Source organism: Notolepis coatsorum (assembly GCF_963971535.1).
Source record: "Notolepis coatsorum genome assembly, chromosome: 15".
Classification (NCBI taxonomy): Eukaryota; Metazoa; Chordata; class Actinopteri; order Aulopiformes; family Paralepididae; genus Notolepis; species Notolepis coatsorum.
The window spans coordinates 18,519,984-18,541,422 of record NC_140179.1 but is presented as its reverse complement, the minus strand read 5'-3'; the positions used below and the strand labels follow the sequence as shown (position 1 = coordinate 18,541,422).

The 21,439-nt window shown below is 43.1% G+C and overlaps 1 protein-coding gene across 1 annotated transcript in view; it reads right to left on the bottom strand.

Annotated features, from left to right (window-relative positions):
- The window catches only part of scube1 (signal peptide, CUB domain, EGF-like 1), a gene marked incomplete at both ends in the record, with an annotated part of 286,301 nt that overhangs the window by 145,553 nt on the left and 119,309 nt on the right, over positions 1-21,439 (bottom strand). Inside the window, one exon of the mRNA XM_084330915.1 lies at positions 20,472-20,498. Coding sequence (XP_084187041.1) covers positions 20,472-20,498 — 27 coding nt within the window. The remainder of the gene's footprint in view (positions 1-20,471; positions 20,499-21,439) is intronic.

Genomic DNA, 21,439 nt, shown 5'->3' with positions numbered 1-21,439 from the left:
ATCTCCTATTAGTGCCTGCACTTTGAATCCCTCTCTTTTGGTTTCTATATCTTTCCATTTGGCTTCATAATTCACATTGCACCAGCATGCTACTGTCCTAAACTGTGCTGCATAGTAATAGTCTCCTAAACTGGGTACTGCCATTCCTCCTTTCTCCTTTGGTAGTTGTAGAGTCACATATCTGATCCATGGTCTTTTCCCCCCCCAAATGAATCTTGATATCTGTCTATCCCATTCCCTGAATTTTTTTTGTGGTATTAATATAGGTAAAGACTGAAATAAGTATAATAACCCTGGTAATATGTTCATCTTAATGATTTCGATCCTTGAGCTGAAATCTAGGGGCATTACTGTCCATCTTTCTAGGTCTCTCTTGATTTTCTGATTAATCTGTGTATAGTTTGCATCGTATAACCCCTCCACCCCTCTTGTAATGTTCACCCCTAGGTACTTGATCCTGTCCATGTCCCATTTAATTTTGTATTTTTCTTTGATCTCTATCATTGGAGTGTAGTTCAGTGCTAAAGTCTGTGTCTTCGTCACGTTGAGTCTATACCCTGAGTAATATCCATATTCTGTCAGTAAATCCATCAGTATCAGAAAGCTTGTGTCTAGTTGTCTCATATATACTATCACGTCGTCTACGAACAGTCTCAATTTATGTTCTGTTCCCCTTATCTACACCCCTTTGATGTTTTTGGTCTGTCTAATTAGTTGAGCCAGTGGTTCGATGAATACATCGAAGAGCGTCTGCGAAAGACAACAACCCTGTCTGGTAGCTCTCTCTAGTTTAATCCGGTCTGTCAGACTACCATTTACCTTAATCCTTGCCATCGGTTCTTGATATAATGCCCTAATTGTTTTCATAGCGTTTTTGTCTAATCCAAATTTCTCCAATACTTTATATAGAAATATCCAGCTTACACTGTCAAATGCTTTTTCTGCATCTAGGCTAACTAATGCTGCACTTCCTCCTTCCTTTTGTATCTCCTCTACCACATGCACTGTCTTCCTTATGTTATCCTGTGTCTGTCTTCCTTTAATGAATCCGGTCTGGTCTTCGTCTATAATATTTGTCATAAATGTCTCAAATCTTTTGGATATTATTGATGTATACATCTTGTAATCTACATTAAGTATGGACACTGGTCTGAAACTGCTACATAGTTCTCTATCTTTCCCTTCTTTTGGAATTGTAGTAATTATGGCTTTTTTCCATGAAGGTGGCATTGTGCCTTCTTTCATCATGTGAATTCAGAGGGGAATCCGTCGCTACCCGGTGACTTACTGCTCTTTGCTTTACTGATCGCATTCCCCACTTCCTGTTCTGCAATCTCTGGGTTTAATATTTCGTTCTGTTCCTGCCCTATCGATGGTAGATCAAATTTTTCAAAAAAATTCTCTATCTCCTCTTCTCCTGCCGCTATCGGTTGTGTGTAGTTTCTTATAGTATTCTTCAAATGTCTTCTCTATTTCAGCTGGTTCTCTTAGTATTTTGTTTGTGTTCGTGTCCCTTATTGTGTGTATTGTGTTCAGTTTTTGTTGTGTCCTGATTCGTCTAGCTAAAAGTTTGGTCACTTTTGGTCCTCCTTCATAGTATGTCTGTTTCATGTACCTAGCTTTCTTCTCTATTTCTGTCAGCAGTTCTTTGTTTATCTTTCCTCTAACGTCCTTTACCTCTCTAAGTGTCTTTTGGTCCTTTGAGTTTTGGTGTTCTATCTCTAATTCTTTCAGTTTCTTTATCAAGTTCTGGTATGTCTCTATTCTGGCATTCTTGAGTAATGCCGTCTTTTCTATAAATTGTCCACGTATTACTACCTTTAGTGTGTCCCATAAAATGTTTGAGTCTACCTCTCCATTATCATTTTCTTCTCTGTATCTAATTATGTCTCCTTTTACTTCGTTAACCAAACCTTTGTTATTTAATAGTCCTACGTTCAGTCTCCAAACTGTATTTCTCCGCCTACTTTTAAGATTCACTGTCAGATATATTGCGCTATGGTCTGATATGTCCGTTACCCCTATCCTGCAGTATTCTACCCTGTATCTGTCCCCTGTTGTCATGAGAAAATAGTCTATCCTTGAATATGTTGTGTGTGGATGCGAATAATGTGTGTATTCTCTATCCAGTGTGTGCATTTCTCTCCATATATCCATGATTCCTAATTCTGACATTTGTATATTCATATATTTGCTAATGTTTGTCCTCCATTTCTTTGTGCTTGTCGTGTCTATGTCATAGTTCAGTACTACATTAAAATCACCTGTACAGATTAGGACCCCTTCCCCTTCCATCGCTATGATATCAAAGATTGTTTCAAATAGATATTTCTCACTTTCTGGTGGAGCATACACATTCACTAGTGTTACCATTTGACCTTCCATTTTCCCCTTGACCATTACATACCTCCCCTCTTTATCCCGTATTTCCCTGCTCATTTCAAACTTCACTGTGTTTTTAATTAGTATAGCTACTCCTCTTCTAAGGTTCTGTTTAAAATAACTATAAAACAAATTCTCATACCCGAATCGCTTCAGTTTTTCATGTTCTTGTGATATTAGATGTGTTTTTTGTAAGAAGATAACCTGTCATATTTCTTTTCCAAATGTTCTCCCGTTCTACCCATGTCACATAAAATAATATTTGTGGTTGTAGCCACTGCTATCCCTGTCTGATTTACATACATATAACCATAATAAACATTAACATCAACATTGACATTTGGTACTTCCATGGTAGTAGAGGGTCTCAGTCGTATCCCTCTTTCCCCCGCTGGTGGGTGGGGAGTAGTGGCTCTCCTAGTGAGAGGGCTCCCCCTATTATGTTTCCCCTGTAGCGAGGTAGTGAGTGGATTCCTGCCTGTCAGTCTCCCTGTCGGCTGAGGGGTCAGCGCGTCACAGGGAGGGGGGGGGGTTCCCTGGTTCCACTCCATATTAGGATGGGTGGGTCACAGGATTTCCCCCGGCCATGGAATACGTCACTGGGCACGTTTTTCCTATTGGCCATGAGACATCCGTGAGTTTTTCAGGCTCTGTGCTGCAGACCGCTGTCATTGTCAAAGTTGGATGATGCGACACATTGGAAAACTGTTTGTTTTCTGCTCTGCTCTCTATTAAAGTGTGTATTGGGCCGTTGGTCACTTGGCCCAATTATTATTCATAGCTGTCAACCATCCCGTTTTTCCCGGGATTGTCACGTATTTCAACCTTCCTTCCCGCCCTCATCCCGGTTCACGTATTTTTCCCGTTTTTATTTTTTTTTATAAATGTTTACAAAATGGCTGCAATTCCCCTCCGTGACAACAGGTGGCAGCAGTGTAGATTAGAACGTTAGCACAGGATGTCAGACCGGAAGACGGTTGTGACCCGAAGAAGAAGAGCGACCGGATAGAGGAGGGGTTCAGCGTGAAATGTATTACATTCTACGATGGACTTGAGAGAGGATTGTGCGGTTCCACCAGCAGCTAAGAAAGCCAAGAAGAGCTGCAAATATCTCGCCAAGTGGGAGGAGACGTTCCCATACCTCACGAAAAGCAACGTTTCAACACTCTATGCTTTTTGTAAATTATGCCACGCTGATTTCAATGTTGCACACGGAGGAAAAAGTGACGTCAGTCATCATAACCAATCGGCGAGGCATAGAGGCTATGAACATTTTTCACAAATACACTCCTTCTCAGAAGGTGTTGAGAAATGCGAGGTCTGCAACCTATACCTACAACAGGTCCCTGGCCGATGCAAGAGACCCCCACAGGGAATGAAGTGGTATCCCCCATCCATTCCAGAGTGATAAAACAGTCTAATTAGATTAGATTAAAATGTATTGTCATTATACAGTACAACGAAGACATTTGGCATCCAACCAGAGTGCAAATGTAACAGTAAAGATGTATGTACAGTACAGATCACTTTAAACAAAATGTCACTTTAAAGGAAAGAGGTATTGTACATAGTTTAGATACATTAAGAGTTACAATTGTATTATAGTGTACATAGGAACCAGTTTTTCAGGAACTTGGCATGTCTTTTTTTTATCATGCATATCTTGTGTTAGCTATTCTTTTTTCTATGCCTATTTTTATTGTATTTTGCACAATCAATCCGCATTTCACTGTATGTATGTGACAAATAAACCTCTTGATTCTTCTTGAGTTGTAGTATTAATATGTACAGTGATGAAGGTATAAAGACACTATGGTAATTAGGGGTGTAACGATACGTGTATTCGTCCTGCGAATTTACGGTACGACCGTCACGGTGCGGTACATCCAGCCATACGGTGAATACGTCTCAGATGACAAGCGGCCAGAATAACAACAGCGCGCACTGACATCTGCACTCGGCTCTCCCCTCCTCCTCTCCTGTTTACTACAGCATATTTGTCCCTAAAACAAAACCATGATGAATTAATTAAATGTTTAACACAGCAGGGCCATTACAATTTTGCAGTTTTCTTTAGTTTTCTTGTTCGCCCAATAATGTTAACCAAAAGACACACGCGCGCGCGCGAACACACACGTCAACCTTTTCTGGCGGACCGCGGAGTCTCACAGCTGATCGGAGAAAAAATAAAAGCACAACATACCACCAGATCATCTGAGCTCCTCTCCAGTTGCTGCTATTAAATCCAAAATATTGATAATCCTCTGCCATTGTTGTGTAACATGTCATCTGTTCTCTAGTCTTCTTCAGTCTCTGCTTCACGTGAAGTTAAATTCTCTCTATAAGTGAAAGTGAAACTAAGTTGTTATTAAAGGTGCAGTAGGGAATTAATTTACTCGTGGATGCCTGAACACAGAATTACACCAGTATCACTGACTACTACGGTAAGCCTATAGAATATTATTGTATTTAATAATAATAATTATAATTATTATTATACAAATATTGTCGTAGGGCTGGGACCTCCTCCGCGCTCCGCTGCTGCAGCCTTGCCACAGGGTTGGGTCTTGACCTTCGACCCCGTGATGTTGGGGGCTGTGATGGGGGTGTTTTGCTTCCCGTCCGTTCCCTGGTGGCATGTGGGATGCGCGTCTTTTTTTTGAAAAAAACCTAGGTGTTCCATAGACTCACAGGAATTGTGTAAAAGTGCCCAAATAGTGAAAGAAATTGTAAAATAGTTCCCCTTTAACACTTTCACTGCCACTCACGAGATATCTCGGGTTTTCCGATAGTTATGTTGAAAGCCACTCACGAGATTTCTCTGATTTTTATTTTTTTTTTTTATCGATCTGAAATCATATTGCATCACGCGAGCCTACCCTAGTATACCCGAGCGCCGCCGGCGATCAGATGTGGAAAAAAGCACCCCCTATCGTCTCCCAGATGACATAAGGGATTTTGGAATGGACTCAATGAAAATGGATGGGGAAAAAAATCCTGTACTCCACATTTTCCAGTCCACTGATGCAGCCGGGTTTATCACAGTTCATTCTGGAGCCTCTCAGACCCGCGGAATCATGTACTGCACTGTACACACGTTGGATCCATACACTTATAAATTTTTTCGAAGGAATTGGAATATACCAGTTGGATACCATCTGATGTCAGGTAAGGAATCTATGTTATCAGTGTTAGGATAATCAGACACATTTTTATGAAGATATAGGCTGTTTTGTGAAATGGGCTCTTTCGGTTTCACTGTAAAAGTCCAAGAGGAAATGAACACGGCGATTATCCGTGCGCGGCTCGAATGTGCTTGCGTGCACGTATAATATTGATCATCTAGCGTTTATTTGAAAACGATTCATAAATAGGCCGACAAATATCAACGTTCTGGAATATTCCAGTAAAAGACGATTATCATAGAATGGTCTAGAATGAGGGCGGTTAGGTGGCCGAGCGGAGATTGCGTTCGTCACCAGCCCCGGAGCTGTGAGCTCGATTCGCCTGTTCGAATCCAGCTCACAGCTCCGGGGTTGTCACCAGCTTGGCTGGCCGTCTGCACTGATACAATTGGCTGTATCAGAGGGTGGGAGAAGCTGGCGGGGTGGGTCCGGGTCGTTGTAAACAGCGACTCCTACAGTTCGGTCGGGGCGCCTGCTAAGCGCGGATTGGACGTGAGGGGGATAGTGTGGTCCTCCCACACGCTACGCCCTCTCAATGAGAATCCGCGCTGCCAGGTGAAAAGAAGCGGTGATTGGCTGGACGTGTGTCGGAGGAAGCACGTGGTAGCCTCCACTCTCCCAGATGATCTGACTGTGGGGGGTAAGTGCGCAGCGATCAGGAAGGGACTGGGAATTGGCATACGACTAACATTGGGATGGGAGAAAATCGGAGGAAAATGGAGGAAAAAAAAAAAAAAAAAAAAAAATTGTCTAGAATGAACTGTTTTTTACCTCAAAACGGGTGCTTTTCAAAATGCTCTCAAACGGAAATGAAGCGATAAAAAACCAATCTGCATTGACAGCACTGACTGGAAAAGGATTCTTTGATAAGCGACGGGCAGATTAGACACATAGCCATAATTTAAAACATAGATTAGGCGATATTAAGCGTAACATTGGCGCCGATGGTGGCATTGAAGCGATACCTCTGGCGCCACCTCGTGGCACTCAAAGTGTTAACATTTTTTAAATAAACATTCTTTTTTTAAATGGCTAAAAGTGATTTTGTAATTTTGCAACCGTGGGTCTCACAGGGTACTTTTAACCCTGTGAGGCTCAAATAAAAAAGACATTAGCAAATTAGGGTGAGACCTATAAACACATGAAGGGTGCCGTGACTGAAAAAAAAGATTGAGAAACGCTGGTATATGGTGTGGCTCTTTGTGGTACCACAGTAATTTTTGTGGCTCTTAGTCTCTGACTGGTTGGCCACCCCTGTGCTAAACCCTCTTCGCACAATCGGGTCCGATCTCCCTCCCGTCCTCCACTAGGGTGGGCCGGGGAGCTCGGGTCCTCCCCGGTTCTGATGGTTGTATGGGGCCTCAGCGGGTACATCTGTCGAGCTTTTCGCTCTGCTCAGCTCCTGTGTTCCAATAGAGCAGAGCGTAAAGCTATACGATCTATAACGTAGGGTTATCCTATAACCCTGGTTATATGAGTATAGCGAGCGCTCTGCTCTGAAAGACTTGGGAAGGAGCTGATTGTGTGGCCACAACCCCGCTTATATAGGAGCGGATGTGGGTGTGGCCAGGCAGAGGTGAGTAGGTGTGTACATGTGGAGAAAGTTTTTCATTGTTAGAATGGATAAAGGGATAGTTCCAATAGAGCAGAGCGCTCTCGCTATACTCATATAACCAGGGTTATAGGATAACCCTACGTTATGATGAGATGAATACAGAGCACTGACAACACTGTTTCCAAGGTCCTGGGGCCTGTAGTTATGATGATATGAATACAGAGCACTGAGAACACTGTAGTTATGATGATATGAATACAGAGCACTGAGAACACTGTAGTTATGATGAGATGAATACAGAGCACTGAGAACACTGTTATTTATGATGATATGAATACAGAGCACTGAGAACACTGTAGTTATGATGAGATGAATACAGAGCACTGAGAACACTGTAGTTATGATGAGATGAATACAGAGCACTGAGAACACTGTAGTTATGATGAGATGAATACAGAGCACTGAGAACACTGTAGTTATGATGAGATGAATACAGAGCACTGAGAACACTGTAGTTATGATGATATGAATACAGAGCACTGAGAACACTGTAGTTATGATGAGATGAATACAGAGCACTGAGAACACTGTAGTTATGATGAGATGAATACAGAGCACTGAGAACACTGTAGTTATGATGAGATGAATACAGAGCACTGAGAACACTGTTAACCCTTTCACTGCCACACGACAGCCGGTTAACCCTTTCACTGTGACAATACAGAAGGTTAGCCCTTTACTGTTAGCTAATGATGCTAATGATGGAGCATCGCCGTCGGTTGTGTGATAGTAAAGGGTTAACCTTCTGTCGTGTGGCAGTGAAAGGGTTAAGGTCCTGGGGCCTGTAGTTATGACATGAGATTCAAATGTATTGTCATTATACAGCACAAGTACAGTACAACGAAAATAAATAAGAATAGCACTTTTATTGATAAACGCCACACAAGGGTCAACCTCTTAACTCATTCAGCGCCATCATATATCAAATTGCATGTGTCCGGATGACAGAATTCAGTACTGTATCTACAAAACATTCTGTTTAATCAACTTCCCTTTATTCATTTGCTTAGATCTTTTATACACGTGATCTCAAGAAGGTACTGAATGAGATCAGTGGCTCAGAGAGAGAGAGAGAGAGAGAGAGAGAGAGAGAGAGAGAGAGAGAGAGAGAGAGAGAGAGAGAGAGAGAGAGAGAGAGAGAGAGAGAGAGAGAGAGAGAGAGAGAGAGAGAGGCCTGAGCTTGTCTCTCCCCCCTGGATGTGCCTCAGAGAGAACTGTGAAAATGCAACAGAGTGGAAACTCATCACAATGGAACAAACAATTGTTGCTGCAGGTTTTATTATCCCCTGGGCGCGTGTCAGGCTAATGGAGCGTTAGCTGACGCTCACCATACGTGGTACAATCAAAGACAAAGCACCTCTCTCTCTCTCTCTCTCTCTCTCTCTCTCTCTCTCTCTCTCTCTCTCTCTCTCTCTCTCTCTCTCTCTCTCTCTCTCTGTCTCTCTCTCTCTGTGTCTCTCTCTCCCCCTCTTTCTCTCTCTCTCTCCCTCCCTCTCTCTCTCTCTCTCTCTCTCTCTCTGTCTCTCTCTCTCTCTCTCTCTCTTTCTCTCTGTCTCTCTCTGTCTCTCTCTCTCTCCCTCCCTCTCTCTCTCTCTCGCTCTCTCTCTCTCTCTCTCCCTCCCTCTCTCTCTCTCCCCCTCTCTCTCTCTCCCTCCCTCTCTGTCTCTCTCCCCCCCTCTCTCTCTCTCCCTCCCTCTATCTATCTCTCTCTCCCTATCTCTCTGTCTCTCTCTCCTCCCTCTCTCTCCCTCTCTCTCTCTCTGTCTCTCTCTCCTCCCTCTCTCTCTCTCCCTCCCTCTCTCCATCTCTCTCAGTCTCTCTCAACTCAATTAAATTCAAATGGGCTTTATTGACATGGGAAACATCCGTTTTAGGGCTGTCAAAGTTAATGCTTTAATTTTGGAGATTAATTGTAATTATTTAAAGCGTTAATTTTTTGTATCTAGATTATTTATGAAGTGAAACATTTTCAACGTTCTGAACTTTCAGCAGTATATTGTTCTTTTTTTTGCATTGACTCATGCACCTTTTTGAAAATCATCTGACATGAAGATGGAACACATTCTTGTTGTTAATATGATTTATATTACTGGTAGTTCATACAAGACATTATCGTCCTCTAAGCCAATCTGCACTTTAACATAGGCCTGGGTTGTTTTTATTTCTGTTAGCACCGCGGATATAAGAAAGAGGTTTTGTTGAACATTTGTATTTCACAGAAGATAAACTGTATTCAAAGATCAAAGAAAGCCCTAACCCTAACCCTTAAAATAGTATTTGAATCTAAATATACTTTCTTTGTGTTGATTCTACATAAATTCCATGATTTTAATCAAGTAAATATCTGTTACAAGCTTCGGTCTTAAATAGAAAAATGCGATTAATAGCGATTCATTTATTGATAAATTAATCTAGATTAATCTAGATAAAATACAGAAAATTGTGCGATTAATTAGTTATTTTTTTAATCTATTGACAGGACTAATACGTTTACATTGCCAAAGCCAAACAAGACAATCAATCAAACAGAGAAATCAGACGAAATCAGTACAGTACTGAAGGAATTTTTTGTGTGATTGACAGCCTTTATGGTGGTTGTATTCCGTTGGATGTCCTTTTCTTGTCACAGCAGCTCACAAATCTTGCTGCTGTGTTTGCACATTGTTGTATTTCACCCAGTAGGTATGGGAGTAGAGGTGAGGGATGTAGCAGGTCAAAACACGGGTAGCTCTAATTAAAGGGGAACTACTAAGTGAATAATTCATGTTATTCTAATTGTATGGTCTAATTCTATGGTCTAAAAATATTTGTGAAAACATTAACATTATTTCTATTGCACTGCACTATTTTACTACTTTTTATTTTACTTTTATTACAGGTTCAAAACTGTCGGGTATTAAACTGTGACAACTCTTTTCCTAATACAAAAACTGTATTTGTGATTTGTGATGTAACCGAGCATGATGATGAGCGAGGTGTGATGTCATTAGGGCTGCAACGATTAGTCGACATAATCGACGACGTCGATCATAAAAACTCGTCGCCGCGGAATTTTAGCATTGATGCGTCGTATAAAAACAGATGGCCAGTAACGTTCATTCAAAACTGCGCAAATGTTCATTTGTAACTGCAATGCACTACAGGAAGTGCTGGGGGTAGTATAATTTCCATTGTCTGCCATGACTGCATTCTGTACTAACAACAAAGAAGAAGAAAGCAGCAGCACTACGACATCTCCGGGTCTGCAGATCGACCCTATTGAGCACTACAGCGATGCACGAGCAAGCACCCTGGAACCGTGATGACAGCTACCTCGGATCATGGGTACGTTTTAGCTAGTTAGCCATAGTATTGTAATGTTTACGTTAGCTTACATGTTCTCATGGATAATGCTTGCTAAGCGAACGCTATTTCAGTTAATATTTTGAGGCTGCGTGTAACATTTTGCAGACTGGAGTATTAATTAGCTAAGTTAAGATAGCTAGTGCCAACTTTCACTGTCTGTATAGCGCATTGGTCTCTAGGCTGCTTTTTTTTCAATTGAAAAAAGTTGGACTTTTTGGGCTAAAGCGCAGGCAAGACTGCAGAGACAGCAGTGGCGGCTGCTGGATTCTTCTCCACTAGGGGCGCTATACCAAACATTTTGCAAACATGTACAAGGCACGCATTGGCGAATATTATCACCATTGCCATCGATCAATATATGATCACAGTCAGTCAAATGCAACCACGTTTCCAATAGCCCAACACAAACACGCTGTTGATGATGTATATCCAGTCCACTGTCCAAACTGCCATATAGCTTGTTAGCTGTTAGCAGTTAGCACCACACAACAAGTAGTTTGATTTCTTTGTCCATTTCCGCGTCGAACAGACTGCAAACTACCTGGCGTTCTATCGCCATGCTCTAAGACAAACTCTAACCTTAACCAACTTTGAAAGAGTGCCTAAGCTTAACCGTCGAAAAAACTTGCAGTCACGCTCTAAGACAAATAGCTGACAACAACAACTCACAACAACACAACTATCTCTACCTAGAAAACCTAAAATCGGAACAAAAAAAGTGGCGTCGGCCAATCAGAGAGCGTCTCCGCGAAATGCGGCTACAGAAATTCTTGACGCTGCTGCCTAGACCGCTTCAAATCGCGCCCAGATTCCAACATAATAGTCATATTTCAACGCACAACGCGTTACGCACTGATTGGCTGCGACGGATACAGCGATCAAACAGTGACGCGCACTCAGAGCGATATTGCGTCTAGCCCGGGCCGAGAAATACAAAAAAAAAAAAAAAAAGTGAGTCACTTCCTGTTCAGGAAAACAAGTATTTTTTATTTTATATATTAACGTTATATTGTGCATTGGAAACACAAACATACTTAAAATGAGTAAATATTATTCATTTTAAACATGTTTATATTATTTATAGGGCTATAAAACAAAAAACAAAAAAATAATTTTTCTTGTTCTTCTCTCATATAACCAGGGCAGGGCCTGAGGGGGGGCGGCGCCCGAGCGCCCCTAGTGGCGAGCCGCCACTGAGAGACAGGGAACGTTAGTGCTAGCTATCTTATATCTGATGATTTATAAGTTTGTGCTATAGCAATGCAATCACAGGTTCATTTATGGACGCTGTCATTTGTAAATTGTGTGTTCCTCTGCAGGAGATCAGAGTAAGACACATACACACACACAGCCCCTCTCACTCACACACAAACAAAATACCTAGAAGTCTGTCTGATCTGGGCGGTTAGGTGGTCGAGCGGAGATTGCGTTCGTCACCAGCCCCGGAGCTGTGAGCTTGGTTCGCCTGTTCGAATCCAGCTCACAGCTCCGGGGTTGTCACCAGCTTGGCTGGCCGTCTGCACTGATACAATTGGCTGTATCAGAGGGTGGGGGAAGCTGGCGGGGTGGGTCCGGGTCGTTGTAAACAGCGACTCCTACAGTTCGGTCGGGGCGCCTGCTAAGCGCGGATTGGACGTGAGGGGGATAGTGTGGTCCTCCCACACGCTACGCCCTCTCAATGAGAATCCGCGCTGCCAGGTGAAAAGAAGCGGTGATTGGCTGGACGTGTGTCGGAGGAAGCACGTGGTAGCCTCCACTCTCCCAAATGATCTGACTGTGGGGGGTAAAGCGCAGCGACCAGGAAGGGACTGGGAATTGGCGGGAAAAATGGAGGGGGAAAAAGACAAAAAAAAAAAAAAAAAAAAGTCTGTCTGATCTGACTCATCCACCTCTCCTCTCCCCCTACAGCTGTTGGAGATGGTGGAGCCTAGTGAGTGGATCCACATCACCCTCCAGGACCAGGTTAACAGCCCCATCAGAACCGCAGTGCTGGGGCTACTTTTAAAACATTATTTGCACATTATCTTTACATTTAAACTTGCACTTTAATTTGTATTCTTTTATTTGTTTTCATTATGATTGATTATTGTATGTATGTAATTAAAATACATTTGATTAAGCAAGTAGCTTAAGATCCAAATTCAAATGTTTCATGAGTCATTATTTTAATTTGCTATGGGATCATGTTATGTTAAGGTAGAGGGACTGGACAACAGGGTGACATTCACAGGTGTGCAGACTTGAGCGTGTGAGGTAAAACATGCACTGGAGCCGGCCTGTTGTGCCGAGAAAGGACTGCCTGCGAAATCTTACTGCCCCCACGTTAACGCGCATTGTCCGCTGCTGCTGTTATGGGCCGTTATATAGGTATTGGGAAATGTCCGTCAGTCACTCGAGTTATTGATTGTACGGTGTGTGTTTCATATTAATGTACCGTTTCATATTGTTTCATATTAATGTACCGTTTCATATTAATGTACTTATATATAGGTATTTATATACAGGTAATGTAAACAAAGCGGATGAGTTCAGAGAGATATTGGCACAATGCGAGGTCAACTAATTTATTTATTACACAATAATCAAATCAAATCAAATCAAATCAAATTTATTTGTAAGGCCCGACAACACACGTTAATGTCCCCATGGGCCGGACACGTCTTCTTTAAACAAGTCAAGAAGAAACATAACAATAAGTCAAGAACAAAACAAGAACACCATAAGGTCCAACAAATTTAAAATAAATGCAAATAAATAAATGAATGCAAGCACTCCCAGACATACCCCACGCGAAGGAAAAACTCACTAAAACCTAATAATAGGGAAAAAACAATACATATATACACCACATTTATCATTGTCTCTTTGCATATCGTATAACGTTTATACGTGGGGGCAGTACGATTTCGGCAGGCAGTCCTTTCTCGGCACAACACCGGAACAGGAGCCGCGCCCACAGGAAGCAGAGATGGAGGGTGTGACCGAAATAATCGTTACATTAGTCGACTAATCGAAAAAATTAACGACAGATTAGTCGACGTTAGTTGCAGCCCTAGATGTCATATACTTTTATGAATCCCTTTGGGAAATTCGTCCTCTGCATTTGACTCCATTTTAACTATTTAGGAGCAGTGGTTCAGCCACACAGTGCTGCGCCCGGGCACCAACTCCAGCTGTAATGTCAGTACCTTGGTCAAGAGACCAACTCCAGCTGTAATGTCAGTACCTTGGTCAAGAGACCAACTCCAGCTGTTAGTCAGTTCCTTGGTCAAGAGACCAACTCCAGCTGTTAGTCAGTACCTTGGTCAAGAGACCAACTCCAGCTGTTAGTCAGTACCTTGGTCAAGAGACCAACTCCAGCTGTTAGTCAGTACCTTGGTCAAGAGACCAACTCCAGCTGTAATGTCAGTACCTTGGTCAAGAGACCAACTCCAGCTGTTAGTCAGTACCTTGGTCAAGAGACCAACTCCAGCTGTTAGTCAGTACCTTGGTCAAGAGACCAACTCCAGCTGTTAGTCAGTACCTTGTTCAAGAGACCAACTCCAGTTGTAATGTCAGTACCTTGGTCAAGAGATCAACTCCAGTTGTTAGTCAGTACCTTGGTCAAGAGACCAACTCTAGTTGTTAGTCAGTACCTTGTTCAAGAGACCAACTCTAGTTGTTAGTCAGTACCTTGGTCAAGAGACCAACTCTAGTTGTAATGCCAGTACCTTGTTCAAGAGACCAACTCTAGTTGTTAGTCAGTACCTTGGTCAAGAGACCAACTCTAGTTGTAATGCCAGTACCTTGTTCAAGAGACCAACTCCAGCTGTTAGTCAGTACCTTGGTTAAGAGACCAACTCCAGTTGTAATGCCAGTACCTTGTTCAAGAGACCAACTCCAGCTGTTAGTCAGTACCTTGGTCAAGAGACCAACTCCAGTTGTAATGTCAGTACCTTGGTCAAGAGACCAACTCCAGTTGTAATGCCAGTACCTTGGTCAAGAGACCAACTCCAGTTGTAATGCCAGTACCTTGGTCAAGAGACCAACTCCAGCTGTTAGACAGTATACCTTGGTCAAGAGACCAACTCCAGTTGTAATGACAGTACCTTGGTCAAGAGACCAACTCCTGGTGTAATGCCAGTACCTTGGTCAATAGACCAACTCCTCCCTCCTCCTCCTCCTCCTCCTCCCTCCTCCTCCTCCTCCCTCCTTCCTCCTCCTCTCTCCTCCCCCTCCTCTCTCCTCCCGCCTCCTCCTCCCTCCTCCTACTCTCTCCTCCTGCCTCCCTCTCTCCTCCCTCCTCCTCCCTCCTCCTGGTATATACAGTACCAGTCTAGTCTGGACACACCTTCTCATTCAGTTCAATGAGAAAGTGTGTCCAAACTTATATATTCATATATACCATATGTAACCGTTGAGGAGAGGGTGGGATGGAAAGAAGGGGATGAGGGATGAGAAGAGAAGAGAGGTGGAGAAAGAAAAGGGAAGGGTAGGAGAGAGGGAGAGAGAGAGATGGAGGGAGTGATTGATTGATTCAAAATGTCATTAACAGATTGCAGAATGGGTACAATACAGTACGGCTCAATACACACAACTGCTACGAGGATGCAGACCAGAGAAAGACTTTCGTCTTGTTTACATCAGGGTGGGAGAGAGGGGCTGTGGTGGGTTATGAAAGAGAGAGGAGGAGAGAGAGGAAGAGAGAGAGAGAAAAGGAGAAGGAGGGAGAGGAGGAGAGGTTTTCCAGAGAGCAAACATGGAACATTACTATTCCTGGTCTGTCTCGCCTCAGTCTCCTCCACCAATGAGTGACTCCGGTCTCCACAGTGAGATCCCAACAGTGGCTCCTAACATCCACAAATACACCTCCTCAAAACCGTCCTAGAGCCCTCGTCTGAGAGAGACAGAGAGAGATTCTGAATTTGAATTTAGTGTGAGAGAGAAAGAGGCAGATAGAGAGACACAGATATTTTGAATTAGAATTTAGTGCGAGAGAGGAGAGCGAGAGACAGAGAGAGATAGAGAGATAGTGTGTGAGAGAGAGAGAGAGAGAGAGAGAGGGAGAGAGAGAGAGAGAGAGAGAGAGAGAGAGATAGTGTGAGAGAGAGAGGAGAGAGATAGAGAGAGAAATAGAGAGAGAAAGAGGTAGTGTGTGAGAGAGAGAGAGAGAGAGAGAGAGAGAGAGAGAGAGAGAGGAGAGACAGATAGAGAGAGAGATAGAGAGAAAGAGAGAGAGAGAGGTAGTGTGTGAGAGAGAGAAGGAGAGACAGATAGAGAGAGAGAGATAGAGAAAGAGTCACGAAAGTCACGCACGAACACACAGATACAACAGTCTAGTCGAGATGAGGAGGGGTCACTGTCCGTCATACATTACCAGGAAATGAATCAATCATGCGAAAAAGAGAGAGACTCACTCACACTCACCCGTCTTATTTCATAATACAACGTTTCCGAATGGATGTTTGGATTAAACCAAGTGTATGCAGTGATTGATTGATTGATTGATTGAACATTTTATTAACAGATTGCAGAATGGGTACAATACAGTACAGCTCAATACACACAATTGTTAAGGGGAAATTAGACTCTTTTTGTACTCATAAACAGTACTGTATATTTGTAGATCTGGTATGTCATAAATGTATAGATGTAGCAGTACTGTCTATCTGTATGTCATGTATGTCATATATGTTATGATGAATTGAAAATGGGGGACCCTGATGTAAACAAGTCGAAAGTCTTTCTCTGGTCTGCATCCCCTTAACAATTGTATGTATTGAGCTGTACTGTACTGTACCCATTCTGCAATCTGTTAATACACTTTTCAATCAATCAATCAATCAGGATGCAGACCAGAGAAAGACTTTCATCTTGTTTACATCAGGGTCCCCCATTTTCAATTCATCATAACATATATGACATACATGACATACAGATAGACAGTACTGCTACATCTATACATTTATGACATACCAGATCTACAAATATACAGTACTGTTTATGAGTACAAAAAGAATCTAAAAAGAGAGTATATACATTTGAGGGGGAAGAAACTGTACATTGGAGGAGATTGGGTAGGTGGAGTGGGGTGGTTGGGTAGGTGGGGTGGGGTGGTGTGGTTGGGTAGGTGGGGTAGGGGGGGGAAACTGTACATTGGAGGTGGTGGGGTAGGCGGGGTGGGGGGTGGGGAAACTGTACATTGGAGGGGGTTGGGTTTGGACATTAAAGGGGAACTATCTTATAAATGGCCTTTTTGAGTGTTTAGCATTGTTTCCTAGCTATGTGAACTTATATTAATATGATCTATGTCTCAAAATTCTCATATTGGTGCATTCTTCCAATTCTCCTCTCACAATATTCACCCTCACTGAACTGAGTCGTTTGAAAATGTGCCTATATGTGATGTCATATAGTCACTGCTGCATGTTAATGTTCAGCAGGCGGCGCAGGCCACACAGTGGTTTAGGAGCCCAGGCTCAAAACAGCTCGAGATCTTGAGGTAGAAAAATGCTGTTTTTGAGGACTTGATTAGAAATACAAAACAATGAATAAAAAAAATATATATATTACAGAGGTGTTCCATAGACTCACAGGAATTGTGTAAAAGTGCCAAATAGTGAAAGAAATAGTAAAATAGTTCCCCTTTAACAGGGGCCAGTTTCGAATTGCAGCCTCCCGTAGGTGCTCTCTGAGAGCGTTTTTTTTCTTCTATTTTTCTCCCATCCCAATTTCGTATCGCCAATTCTCCCCTCCCCTGTCTTGAACGTTGCTAGACTATGCCTCCCACTGGTCGGCTGTAGTGAGGATAGAAGCCTTGCATCACGCGTCCCCTCCGGTACACGAGGAGGCAGCCTGTCGCATCTTTTCACCTGACAGCGTGGTCTCTCAGTGGCGAGGAGTAACGCGTGGGAGGCTCACGCTGCCCCCGATACTTCCTGACTCTGCTGTACAGGCGTCACCCAACCAACCTGTAGGAGTCGCTGTCCACAACGTCAAATCCCCACCCATCGACTTTCCACCCGCTACCTCTGCCAATTGAGATAGTATGACGACTGGCCCAAGCCGCAGGCAATGCCGACTCCGGGAGTCGAGAATGCAGCCTCTTGCATTGGTGACGAGCGCAATCTCCGCTACGCCACCCAGCCGCCTTTGAGAGCGGTTTTGAAGGTGGGTAGTGATTCACATTCCTTTACAGCTGTGGGTAGGGCGTTCCACATTGATGTGGCATAATTGCGAAACGTGTTTAGTCCCTTGTTTGAGCTGAATCTAGGTTTAACATGATTTGTGGAGCTCCCTCTGGTGTTGTGGTCGGGGTATTCACTGACCTTTGGGAAGTATTTTAACATGTACCAATGTACATGTCAAAATACTTCCCAAAGGTCAGTGAATACCCCGACCACAACACCTTAGTGTATCTTGTAGACCAGGCCCATTGCAAGTTGCTGTACTCTGTCGTCTACTCTAAGCCATCCTAGGTTGTCAAAGTGGGCAGGGGTGAGGTGGGTTCTTGGAGTAAGGTCAAGCAGTAGTCTGACCAGTTTGTTTTGAGATGTTTGTAATTTAGTTTTTTGCCTGCGTCCACCTCTTGTTTGATGTGGTCGTTCATATAGAGAAGGCATGTGTCAGTGGAGTGGGATGTTCTGAAGCCAGATTGGAATTCGTAGATTCGATTTTTTTGGAGGTGATATTGTCATGGCCAGTGGCCTTGTTAGGTTGGAGGGCGCTCAGTTTTTTTGAGTACCTCAGCTGTTGTTACCATTTCTAGTTTGAAGTAGTCTTTGCGGACCCCTAGGTTATTGTAGTAGGCTATGATGTGTTCTACCCAAAAATGCCCTGAGTGGGAGGGTAGTTTATTTACCAGTGTTGTGGCTATGTTTGTGAAGAAAATGTTTAAGTAATTGGCCACATCCAGCTTGTCTGTGATGAGCGTTTATCTGTCTTTATGTTTATGTTTGAAAATCTGGTTTTAAGCTTTTTACTGCAGCCTAGTTGATTGTTGAGTAATTTTGTCATTTCTTAGTCTGTTTCTTTGCAGTTTGAGTTCAGTCACGTGGGCTTGGAGTTCACTGCTGGAGCTTTTGGTAAGCTTTGATTGACTCTAACGACTAGAACACAACAGAGCAGAACAGAACAGAACAGAACAGAACAGAACAGAACAGAACAGAGCAGAACAGAGCAGAACAGAACAGAACAGAGCAGAACAGAACAGAACAGAACAGAGCAGAACAGAAAAGAACATATGTGGACTGACATCAGACTATAGTATACAACAAAGCAGTCAAATTAGATAATGATATTCCATTAGTGTGTAATGTATATTGTCTACAAACGATTCCTAATATAGGCTTAATTGAGGACAGTTTTGATGATGTAATTACTCCAATTGAGGATGACCAGAATTACACTAATGCACGATTCGACCAGGTACATTTTTACTGTTTTACTTTTAACAAAAGAGGCTGCATTTAGTACACTTGAACGCACAGAGTCTGCTACCAAAAATGGAAGAAGTAAAACTGAATATCAAAGATTAGGCCAGCGGTTTTGGCAGAAACATGGATTGACCATACAGTGAACGATAATGAAGTAAATATTCCAGGTTATAGCCAAATCAGACGTGATCGAAATCTAAATCGAAATGGTGGAGGTGTTTGACTTCATTTAACATTCATTCATTCATTTAAATTTAAAGAAAGTAACATTTCTATCCTATAGATACACACGTGATCTAAACCTAAAAGTAAAAAAAAGTATTAGTTGCATCTCTAATCCAGTGTATACAAATTGGTCATTATAATATGTTTTTATGATGCGTTTGTAATTTCCAAATAAAAATCAAATCAAACAGAACAGAAGAAAACAGAACAGAACAGAGCAGAACAGAACAAAACAATGGGAAAAGAGTGAATCATGCTTTTACATATTTCTCTCCGTCTCATCTTCTCTCTCCCTCTCTGACTCTCTCTGTCTATCTCTCTCTCTTTCTGGCTTCCAACACCCCTCACTCTCCCATAACAATAGTCTCTCCCCTCTCTCTCTCTCTCTCTCTCTCTCCTCTCTCTCTCTCTCTCTCTCTCTCTCTCTCTCTCTCTCTCTCTTCCCCCCCCCCCCCCCCTCTCTCTCTCTCTCTCTCTCTCTCTCTCTCTCTCTCTCTCTCTCTCTCTCATCTCTCTCTCTCTCTCTCTCTCTCTCTCTCTCTCTCTCTCTCTCATATTAAAGGTGGGGATTTTGATCATATTTGGTGAAATTCTCTTTATATCTCGACAGCTGTCGATAAATCAAATGTACTGAGAAAGAAATCTGGTCCCTGTGCCTGTAATCAAATCTCAGGGTGGTAACCACACCAACCCTAACCCATGCAAGGTCACCCCTAACCCATGCAAGGTCACCCTAACCCATGCAAGGTCACCCTAACCCATGCAAGGTCACCCTAACCCATGCAACGTCACCCTAACCCATGCAACGTCACCCTAACCCATGCAACGTCACCCTAACCCATGCAACGTCACCCTAACCCATGCAACATCACCCTAACCCATGCAACGTCACCCTAACCCATGCAACGTCACCCTAACCCATGCAAGGTCACCCTAACCCATGCAACGTCACCCTAACCCATGCAAGGTCACCCTAACCCATGCAACGTCACCCTAACCCATGCAAGGTCACCCTAACCCATGCAACGTCACCCTAACCCATGCAACGTCACCCTAACCCATGCAAGGACCAAGGACATTTCCTCCCGGGAGGAGCAGGAATCGGACCGGAAACCTCTGGATTACCAGACCGGACTTTTGCCAAAACAATATGTACATATATCGCTTATAGCCATAACATAACGTACATTCTGTACCTTGTTTCCTGTGGTTGATTAGTACTTTATTTACGTTTTCTGATGAGACAGCGTCACAAACTAACACACGCACGCACACACGCACACGTGCGCGCGCTGGGTGACTCACCATCAGAGCGGTGGATGCAGGTGTGAGAGAGAGGGGGAGAGAGAGAGAGAGAGAGAGAGAGAGAGAGAGAGAGAGAGGAGAGAGAGAGAGAGAGAGAGAGAGAGAGAGAGAGGAGAGAGAGAGAGAGAGAGAGAGAGCGGTGGATGCAGGTGTGAGAGAGAGAAAGAGAGAGAAGATAGACTATGCACCCACTGAATATATACTATGAGTAAGTAAGGTATACAGTATACACAGGTGCAGTATACACAAGGTACCTAGCCATCGAGAAAGGCCGACATAGGCAGACCTGGCAGACTGTGCACCCACTGCACACAAGAAGAGGTGGAAGCCGAGCTACACTTCTTAACAACCTGCCCACTATACCAAGACATCAGAGACATATACTTCAACCTGCCCACTATACCAAGACATCAGAGACATATACTTCAACCTGCCCACTATACCAAGACATCAGAGACATATACTTCAACCTGCCCACTATACCAAGACATCAGAGACATATACTTCAACCTGCCCCCTATACCAAGACATCAGAGACATATACTTCAACCTGCCCACTATACAAGACATCAGAGACATATACTTCAACCTGCCCACTATACCAAGACATCAGAGACATATACTTCAACCTGCCGACTATACCAAGACATCAGAGACATATACTTCAACCTGCCCACTATACCAAGACATCAGAGACATATACTTCAACCTGCCCCCTATACCAAGACATCAGAGACATATACTTCAACCTGCCCACTATACCAAGACATCAGAGACATATACTTCAACCTGCCCCTATACCAAGACATCAGAGACATATACTTCAACCTGCCCCCTATACCAAGACATCAGAGACATATACGTCAACCTGCCCACTATACCAAGACATCAGAGACATATACTTCAACCTGCCCCCTATACCAAGACATCAGAGACATATACTTCAACCTGCCCCCTATACCAAGACA